At 47.2% G+C, this 10,345-nt stretch overlaps 1 protein-coding gene across 1 annotated transcript; it reads right to left on the bottom strand.

The window, feature by feature from the left end:
* Positions 1–352: 352 nt before the first annotated feature.
* On the bottom strand, positions 353–10,095 carry fgf24 (fibroblast growth factor 24). The gene is made up of 5 exons (XM_068705292.1): positions 9,382–10,095; positions 9,162–9,198; positions 4,437–4,614; positions 1,612–1,718; positions 353–637 (listed from the first exon to the last, which is right to left on the bottom strand). The coding sequence occupies exons 1-5, from the start codon at positions 9,411–9,413 to the stop codon at positions 359–361; spliced, it is 633 nt and encodes a 210-aa protein (XP_068561393.1). The 5' UTR covers positions 9,414–10,095; the 3' UTR covers positions 353–358.
* Between the last annotated feature and the right edge of the window lie 250 nt (positions 10,096–10,345).

The following is a 10,345-nucleotide window of genomic DNA, read 5'->3' as shown; positions in this document are numbered from 1 at the left end:
GGTATTCCAATAAATCTCTAGCTGGCTGATTTTTATAACGTGGCGTCAGCTCCACGCTTCAGCCCCCAGAGAGCTGTCCCTCAGACGACGGCCCTTTAGTGTCTCCAGTATAAATAACAGGACAGAGACGGGACACAATGACATCGACCCAGAAGAGTCCAGCAGTGAGGAAACGTTCACCCTGAAATACAAAAATAAAACATCTCTGACTCTTTGTTCATTTTGTCCGTCTGTCTGTTACAGAAGTGAAGTCTTTCAGGTGATTCTTTAAGACGAGGAGCTTGAGATTTTGTTTTGTTTTGTCCCCCCCCCCCCCCCCCTCCCCTGAGGAGGATTAGTGCTGTCCCATCGGTCCCCATCAGTTCCTCTTGGAGTTGGGTTTTAACCGGCGAGCCCTTCGTGTCCGCTTAGTCACCGTGGTGAAACGAAACTCCTCCAGCGGGTCCGGCCTGCCCTTCGGCTGGCGCTTCATGAAGTGGACTTCCTGTTGCCTCTGCGTGGTCCGAGAGCCTTTCTTGGGCCGCCCCTTCCTGTTGAAGCCGAGGTACCAGCCTTTGTACTTGGCCGACACGAGGGCCGTGTAGTTGTTCTCCAGGAATTCCTCGACAAAGACGCACTCCTGCTTCCTTCCGTCGGGCTGAGAGGAGGGAGGAGAAACGGGACGTTAGTTCATTAATCAGTGAGCTCAGTCTGCTTCTGTCTGAGCTTTGGATCTGCAGGGTTAGTGTGAATTACAGTGGCTCTAACCCTGTCTGCATGCTAGATATGTAGCGAGAGCCAGGAGACGACTAGCTTAGCTTAGCATAAAGACTGGCTTTATAGCTAACTGAATGCTAAAGGAGTGCTATCGAACACTGTTCTCTACTCTGGTCCCAGCATAGTGTTTGTGAAGTGATTGTTTGGTAGAAAGTAGTTCCACAGTGAGGTCTGTGGACGACCAGCACAGTGCTGCTGAACCTCTAGAACAGTACATATCTCAAAAGATGGACCCATAAAACATGAACAATTAGCATAGCGAGTCATTTAGGAAGCTGAACACCAGCGATCGACAATTTGACATCATCTGATCTGATGGTTAAATCAAAGAGCATTCGTTCAGAAACTACAGGACATAAAACAGCGTGTTTCTACAGACGACCTCGATGACAGAGTGATGACAGAGCGATGACAGAGTGACAGCGTGTGTGCGGCGCTGCAGACAGACGGACGCATTAAATGCAACACGGTGACACGCGTGTGCCTCCGCAGAGCGCGTTTCAAACATCAACCTCCTCGTCCTCTGGAGAGCGGCCGTCCGCTGGGTCCGCGGCCACCTGCTGTGACTAAGTGATATAATTGCAATGGCATTCCTCCTAAGTGACCATTAGTCTCTCAATGCATTGTGGTGATTGCAGTCCGTAATTGACTGATCGAGTGTCAAAGGAGTAGGCCGATTACGTAATGGAAGAAGGGCTGCGAGTTATCAAAGGGGGTTTGTTAGGGTGTACAAAAACCAGCAGGAGGAAGCGGATCGGAGTACAACTCAGCCCGGACGAAGAGCTCCGTGAAAAACACTTTGATAACTTCTGGTCTTCTCCGTTTCTACTCAGATGGAACCCAGGAGACACTCACCCGTCCCACTATTTTGCCCTTCTCGTTCATGCAGATGTAGTGTTCGCTCTCCTTTCCCTTTATTCGGATGTGGCTGCCGAAGGTTTCCGTCTCGACGACGAGAAGAGCTGGAAGAGAAGAAGAAGAAGACTCTGTTACTTTCATGAGCCCCGCACATCTACACATCATGTCCTGTCCTCTTATTCAACACGCCCTCATAGTGAAGACACACAAATGATTGTGTTTCATTTCTAGTCTTGTAAACCTGAACAACTGAACTTTATCAAGACCTGAGCCTCATATTTAAACTGTATTCATCTTACATTGTGCACTGATGATTAACTATTAGGTTGTTATTTTTCTTCATATACCTCCACAGAACAGTGAACCTCAGCATCACTGGTACCAGAGGTTAGATTCCCTTTAATCACATCAGGCTTTAAGGGACTCAAGTGTTTGACCAGCTGATAACATCTACACTCCAGAGCACATCGCTCTTTTTAAGGGATATTAAGTGTAAAACCTTCTCTACACAATACCACATATGAACCACAACAACAATGCCACTTCAGCCCGATGCAGCAGTAATCCACTCTCGAGACGCATCCCGGCGGCTCTTTTATCCCCCCCCCCCCACACACACACACACACAACGTTAACCCCTGCGAGGTCACCTTTGTCTCTGCTCGCCCCTCGACCAGCACAGAGGTCTGCCAAACGTTTGTGCAGCGGTTATGTGCCCCTCAGGATTAGGTTTCAAGTTGCCTTTAGTCTGTGCTCACTCAATCACAAAGTTAAGATGATCCATTTGTTTAACACACAGGGCCATTCAGCGGCGCTCAAGGGAGCAGAGGAAGAATAGGCGGCGGGGACGGGACGGGCTCCAGGGCAGAAGTAACCCCCCTCCTCCTCCTCCTCCTCCTCCTCCTCCTCCTCCTCCTTCTCCTCCTCCCTCTCCCTAAAATCCAACCTTGGGAGGAGAGGAGAAGGAAACCTGTCTCAGAAGGTGAAACGTTAGAAGTTATTCCTTCTCTCTGTTTTGGAGTCCTTGCGACGGTGAAGTTGAGGTGGACGATGTTTAAAGAGAGACGTCAGCTCCGCGGGTCAAACCGGGAGTCGTTTGAACACTCTGGCCGTCTCACTCTTTGCTGGTTTTGCACGGAGACCCAAAATTCAACCTCAGCTATGGAGCCTCGACCCAGAACATCAGATAAAACAACATTTTCCTCCCGAACAAAGAACTGGAGTCATTCTATCTGAACAGCATCCACCAGCAGAGTGGTCACCGTCATGTTGTGTATGTTAACATTTAAACAAGTCTCAGGCTCAACTCTGCTGGCAGCCATAGCTGGCATATAAAATGAAACGATTGTGACAGAAAGGTTTGACTATCTGATCAATGTCTTCATTAAAAACCACTCGCAGTGATCTCTGAACCAGTGAAGTGTTTTCTTATAAACAATGAGGGCCACAGGCTGTTATTAACCTCCGCATGAAGGTCATCTGTCAAAGCAGCTGAAGCTGCTGCTTTCATTCCACGGTGCAGCATTTCTCAGAGTAAAAGCCTCTGCAGTGACCCACCGTGAGCTCCGAGTGGACAACGGGCATCACTTACCACTGGAAAAGGATTGTTCTAGTCTCTTAAAAGTAATGAATATGCTGCGCTAAGACCTAAGAGGAATGATAGCGCCTCTCTTTGACTGTGCTGAGACCGACTCGGCGGACGTAAAGCTCTACAGCAGAGCCATATATTTGAAGCGGCAGTGACTGAGAGCGGATCAGAGTCTTCCTCAGCTTTGTTAGAGAGTGCAAAGGAGTTCACAGGTGCCAGGTACTGCAGCTGGATGGGGAGGAGGAGGAGGAGGAGGAGGAGGAGGAGGAGGAGGCGCGGGACGGGAGAAGGAGGAGGAGGAGGGGCGGAGGGTAGAATTGGCAAGGCCTCATGGGAAAAATTGGATCTGCTTCCACTCAAGCTCTAACAAGCAGTGAGGAAACTTCGCCTCGGCGCATCTGTGACTGAACACACCAACTCAGACCCGCAATTTCAGAGCCGTGAGTCAGCTGTTGTGAGCAGAATACCTGCAGGAGAGCAGGAAACAAGTCCTGCTGTTTGTGCCGCCGCATCAAAGCGCTGACCGTCGGTTTACTCATCCGCCAGGGTTTGATTTGAAAACGTCAACACGGCCACACAGAGACGTTACATGTGAGGCTGATGGTAAATCAAGCTGGATCTTTAGAACGATCACCGTGTAGTTTAGAAATCATACATTTAACTTTCTCTTGTCCTTTCAAGTTCAAGGACAATAGCGTCTTCAGACTTCACCAATCTTCATTTCCAAATATGGGCACAGATGAAAAACACATGAATTAAGAGACGGTGAAGCTGAGTAAAGCCACAGAGTTGCATCCTACACGACCATAACAGCTCACAACCGAAAACAGTAAAGATATATTATATATATATCTATATATATAATATATAAATATATATAATATTTTGCAGCGTGGTGAACCAACCACTCAGTCAGTTTTGGTCCATATTAGTCATTCTGGCAAAAACTCCCACTGTTGGCCCATAAATCCACGGAGGTAAACATAGACTTGCTCTGGATAGCCAGATGCTTCAGTAAACATCAATTGCAAGTTCAGCAATTTCATAATGTTTCCAGCCACCCCAACCAGTACTTGGTGGCTTACAAAAGTCACCGTCCACTTTGCCCAAGTCAAACACGGAGCACAGAAAACAACCTCACCACGGTCAGTGCACAGCCAGAGTGGCTGTAGGAGCGAGGCGAGGAACAAGCTAGTCAAGGTGTCGGGTGAGATGCACAGGAGTTCTCCCATACCATACTTGCCCCCATCATCTCCGTTGGCGTTGACTTTCTTCCCCAAGATCTGGACGTGTTTGCCCGTGGTTCTGCTGTAGAGCTGGTAGATCCGGACCTGCTTGCGGCTCAGGTCGTCCGGGTTCCTCGTGTGGTTCTCGATGTAAAACCTGAAATCGGCAGTGGTCTGCTGGGATTCCTGCACAGAGGTGTGGAACAGGAGGGAGGGAGGGAGGGAGGGGGAGAGAGAGAGAGAGAGAGGGAGACGGAAAGACAAGACGGTGAGAGATCTTCACGGCACAGGTGTTGATGGAGATGTGTGCTGTTGCTTTTATGGGCCCTGTGTCAAAATATCATTGTGCCTCCAGGGCCTAAAGCTGAGATACCAACCGGGAACTTGTGACTGATGCATTTTAGTGTTTTCTCTTCTCGCTTTCAGCCGACACAGTTTATATGCGTTGCCTTTACAAGCTGATAACTCCGTACACGGAGCGTTAATGAAGTCACCCTAACCCCAGAACAAGTGCAGAGCCTACAGAGCAGCCTTCTGTTGCTCCACATGGACTCAGCCGTGCACTATGTGCCCCCGGCCATATTGAGAAACCTTTACTCCATTTCCACAAGCGAGCAAGCCACTAGCAATTATACACCTGAAGCATCCAGACCTGTTGCACTATCATCAAACAAATATCTGCCTGCAGGCCAAGAAGGGTCCATAAATTAGGAACCGCAGCAGGCGGAAAGACAAGACCGAGAGGAGGCAGGAGGCACCTTGAACCACAAAAACACTCTTGTAGGAGAACCTTCGGATCAAATCGTCCAAATGCACCTTTCACAATTCACTCGCCGGCTGTTTACGAGTCACCTTAGACCTGACCGTAAAAATAGAGGAAATCGCAGACGACGGCGGCACGTCAGCAGAGCGACCGTGTCACCGAACACGTGGACGTGCGAGAGGAAACGTATACTTTCAGAAGCCCTGGAATCTCAGCTCACGCCGAGATCCCATTCCCCAGCTGTATGGTGTGGTAATTGCACAGTAATGGCTTTTTATGTGACTGTTCTCAGGTGGCTAATTATATACACATTACATACCCCGAGTCCTTGTTATTCTAACTTCAGTGAATTAACGACATGGAGCAAACATGATGGGAGACTGTGGCTTTGGAGGAACGAATCCTTAAACTCAGAGGGAGGAGCCATAATGGAAGAACAATGTCCAGAGGAGGAGTCCTTCACGTCGGACCTACGCCGCGCCCAACAGCAACAGTTTGAACGTCAACTCGAGGACTTTTCCTCTCAAATGTCCGACAGATTGTGAGACACAGGCAGCATTTCTGGGCGGAAGGACTCGTTGGCTCATCATGACGTATTCGGTCTAGAAATGTGGCCCTCGGAGGATCCAGCCCCCCGAACTGGGACACGGCTTCTGTATCTTGACATTTAGGAAACACGCCCGTAATGTTACTTTTGGCTTCAGGTGGTGTGGAAACTTGAGAGGCTGGATATCAAAATGCATAAGCTACTGATGCAACTAAGTTGTGGCGTTAATATTGACGGCAAGGCATCGAAACCTAAGAACTGTGATGACTTTACATCACGCCAAGGGGATTTTAATTAGGGATCTTCTGACACAACCTGCATGAAACTGCTCAGCCGTGACAACCATGATGCTACATTAACAGAAAACTAAATATTGCAAAAATTCTAAATCAAGACCAGTACTTTATGGAGCCCTAAACAGACCACCTTAAACCTGTAGTGTCCCTCAACCAGGTCCTTCATCCTGTAAAGTGAGACCAGGAGAGACACCTTAACATCAGACCAGGGAACGTTAACCCAAACCTGCTCAGTTCAAGGATCTGTCATTTCAACACACAGCGTTCAGAACAATGCACATCTGTTACCTCACAACTTAAACTCTACTTTTATCGTCACGTACATTAAAGTTGACCTCTGCATTTAACCCATCCTCAGCTTTTAGGAGCAGTGGGACGCTGTAACTCGGTTCAGTGTCTCGCTAAAGGACAGGAGACGCCGGGGATCGAACCGCAAATGAGCCACTTTCACCCCTGAGCCACAGCCGCCCCGCCCCTTTAATGCATGCACACATAGACAAACTGTGAAATCAAAGAGATGTTCTTGGTTAAACCTTTTAAACTTCTGCTCCAAACGGAGACTCACAGAAGCTTTCACGTTCAGCATCTATTAAACGTTCCCACGGGAAGGTCCACAAAATGATGCATTTAAAAGCTGAGCAGTTAGCATGAGCAGCAGCCACCACGGCTGAACAAACAAAGACAAAAGCAGCACCTGCAGCACGTCTCATCCAGGGAAACGGGCTCTAAACGTATGACTGACAAGTTATTACCGGCCTTCACAGAGCTCCACTAGAGCGCTCGGAACCAGAGACACTACGAGACAAAGACAGGAAAGACGCTGGATTACCACCAAACACACGCCGGTTTAAAACTGAACAGCAAAGAGCTCATCCAGAACTGCACACAAATGTGTTGACAATGATGCATCCATTTCAACTTTCTCTCAAAGTGAACCTCAAAGCTGACGAGCGACAAAGGAACCAGAAAGGAAAAAAAGCCGAACGCACAACAGAACTTGGCCTAACCGGGCTCCTGAGGGATTCATCCCAAATCTCCCCATCTCCAAACCAACATGAAGGTGTGTTTGGGAGACAGTTGCATCGTGCATCAAGGGAAAGGCAAGCCGCAGCACATGAACGCAGCGACAACAAGCTTTTATTTTATCACGCCGTCTGCCTTCTTCAAAGACCAAGCATGAAACGGATACGGCTGAAACTTCAAAAGTCTGGCACTCATCGTCACCCAGGAAGCCGAGTTGTCGCATCCATCTAAGATACACCTTGCTATCTGCTCGACACACACACACACACACACACACACACACACACACACACACACACACACACACACACACACACACACACACACACACACACACACACACACACACACACACACACGCTGGCAGTGCATTCAAAGTTTACTTCCAGCTGTTTTTGCTTCTGTTGTCTTTCCTCATGAAAACCACAGCATGACATTATGACATTATGACATGATGACATGATGACAGCATGACATTATGACATGATGAGATGATGACATGGTGACATGGTGACACGTAGCAGCCGTTAGCCGTGCGTAGCGAGTGGAGAGGCATTAAGGAAGGAGGGCAGTGAAGAGCTTCACTGCCCTCCTTCAGCCTGACCGTGATCCCGGTAGAGAGAGAAACGGTGCATTCCCTTTATCTAATCGGAATGTGTCTCTAAGCTACACCAAACATGCATATATCACATATTATTATTATTACATACAAACACACAGCGTCAGTGCACCTCATGTTGGGCCACACTCTGCATGAAGTTGATCCTCTCTCATGTGAGGAGGTCAGACGACACTAAAGCTCCGTTGGAATAATCAGAGACTTATATAACGTTGCACTTTTATCGTTTTGGGGACGTTTCAGGGTTTTATAATTTGTCTCAGAAAATGGTCAGATTTATGTTTATGAAATATTGTTTTCTATGTACTGCTACCCGACCAGGACACGGTGATCCAAGCAGTAAAATACCAGAATGGTGCAAACAATTAAATGTATATTTGATGTAGTCGTTTATATTCATCTAACAAGGTCAAATGTCAAAATGTGTTCATCTTTTTCTGTAATCTGTTAAAGATATAATTACATATAAATACAACCAGCATGTTAACTGTGGGAAGCTTATGTGGAAGAGATGAAAAGCTCACCTGCTCTTTGTTTAATCAGTCAATGCTGTTTTAATATTCCAGATCACTGAGAGCATCATCTAAAAACACACCCGCACGTGGCACATTACGATCAGACACGTCATGTAGCAATAAAGCGATCATTTCTCAGCTTTATGAGAGAAGGAGCGTGCTCTCTGCATCTTATCGGAATCACGGCGCGCAATTAGGTGAGTGGATGTCTGCAAGTCATTACTGTTCAAAGTGAGACGCGACTAATAAAAAGCGAGGCAACGAGCGCCAAACGAGCCCATCTGTTCAGAGCACAAGTCCTAACCCAGGATGTAAAGCTTTATTACACCATTCCGCTGTAAAACACACAAACTGCTACTTCAACTCCAGATTCAAAACAACTGCTTTTAATTCATATCCGACAGACAGACAGGAACGTGTGATTGGAGATATTTATTGATTAGCTGGTTTATTCCGTGATATTTATTTATATCTGCAGGTTGTTTTATTTTTGCATTAGTCATTTCATATGGAATATACTTCGAGAACTGCATTTGTATCTCGCGACGTTGCTGCGATAATATTAATATGAATTACATTAATATGAATTACAGTGCTCGATACTGAGTTTACTTCTCACGTGTTGTTTCATTGTTTCTCAATAACAGCTCACATCTCTGTCCATTTATTCTCCTTTTAGATTTTAGCGTAGATTTTTTTTGCACAGCACGTGCTTTCCTAAAATTATAGGCCGATTTTTAGATAATTAATATTAATGAATATGGAATATTCAAAGCACCACATTGGAAATAAGCTAAACCCATCATCAGCATTAAACAAAGAAATCAGAAAAATCTGCAGTCACAGTCTCACACTCTCTCTCACACACACACACACACACACACACACACACACACACACACACACACACACACACACACACACACACACACACACACACAAAAGGAGTTGATCGAGGGAGTAAACATACCTGTAGCTGGAAATAGAGTACCAGAAAATGTAAACACCTATGTGGAGGGAGAGAGAGAGAGAAGGCAGAGGAGGGAGTGAGTCTCAGGCAATCACATGAAGAACAAACGCAGCCACCTGGATGAAAGCAACGCGCAAACACGAAGCTTTTTGGCGACTTCTATTGGTAAGAATGCATGGTTCTATGTGCGCGAGGCAGACGGGAGATGTGGAACACTTACAGGTATATGAACCTCGAAGGCAGCACAGACATCTTGACTCGCAGAAATACACCTGCTTCCACAGATTTAGAGCCCCAGGAAAGGTTGGCGAAATCGCCCCCCTCTCTCGCTTTCGCTCCCCCGCGCGTCCTTTACGCACACAACTCCGGGGGTAAGTAGGAGATTGAATCCCAGCGTAAGGATAGATCACTGGAGAGCAGCAGCAGAGTCACGGAGTGCAACATTAGGTGTTTCCTTGTTGGGGGGGAATTATCCAGAAGATTTGGGGGCTTGTTCTCATCTCAGTCTCCTCCGCTCCCCGAAATCCCGCAACGTCTCCGTAAATCGGTGCCAAGCGTGGAAAGGATTCACAATGCAACCTCTCAAAAAAAAGAAAATCCCCTCGCTCAATAGAATATCCTCCGAGTTTTGCGCACACAATCCCAATCCTGCTGCTCCAGAGATCACAGGCTCCTCAACTCCGTCCGTACCTGCGGGGGATTGTTACACCTTGCGTGGGTCATTTTATTCTACCGAGCGCTGCGGTGGCAAAAGTTAAAGCGCTGAGTAATAAAACGCCGTTCCACCAAGAAAAACAAGTCGCTAAAAGTGGGCAAACAAACGTATCCAGCAAACAGAAGAGTTGTGCTTCTTCTTCTTCTTTTTAAAGCAGCGGTGAAGAGTCGCAGCGGATCCCTGGAGAGCTCTGGGGGCTGCTGATGGCGCAGCACTGCCTGTCAGTGGTGTTTGTGCGTCTGTGGCTTGAGATTTGGGCACAGAGAGGCTTTTTTGTTGTTGGTGGGTGGAAACATGTCAGCGGTTTGCACCTGATAGGGTGATCCTGGAGAGACCATCAGCTTGCAGACTTTTTTTTTTTCTTCTCTCCTCTCGGAGGGCAGAGCGCGGCGCAAAGTAGATCCGCAACAGAAGATTCTGCTTTTTAAAATGAATGCAATTATTTATTCATAAAGAAAGTTTGGGAAGT

The sequence above is a fragment of the Cebidichthys violaceus genome, unplaced genomic scaffold (assembly GCF_023349555.1).
Source record: "Cebidichthys violaceus isolate CVI_PGR_0920_01 unplaced genomic scaffold, fCebVio1.0.p SCAF_113, whole genome shotgun sequence".
NCBI classification, from domain to species: Eukaryota; Metazoa; Chordata; class Actinopteri; order Perciformes; family Stichaeidae; genus Cebidichthys; species Cebidichthys violaceus.
Note: the sequence above shows the minus strand (reverse complement) of the source record. Positions and strands in the feature narration are given on the sequence as shown.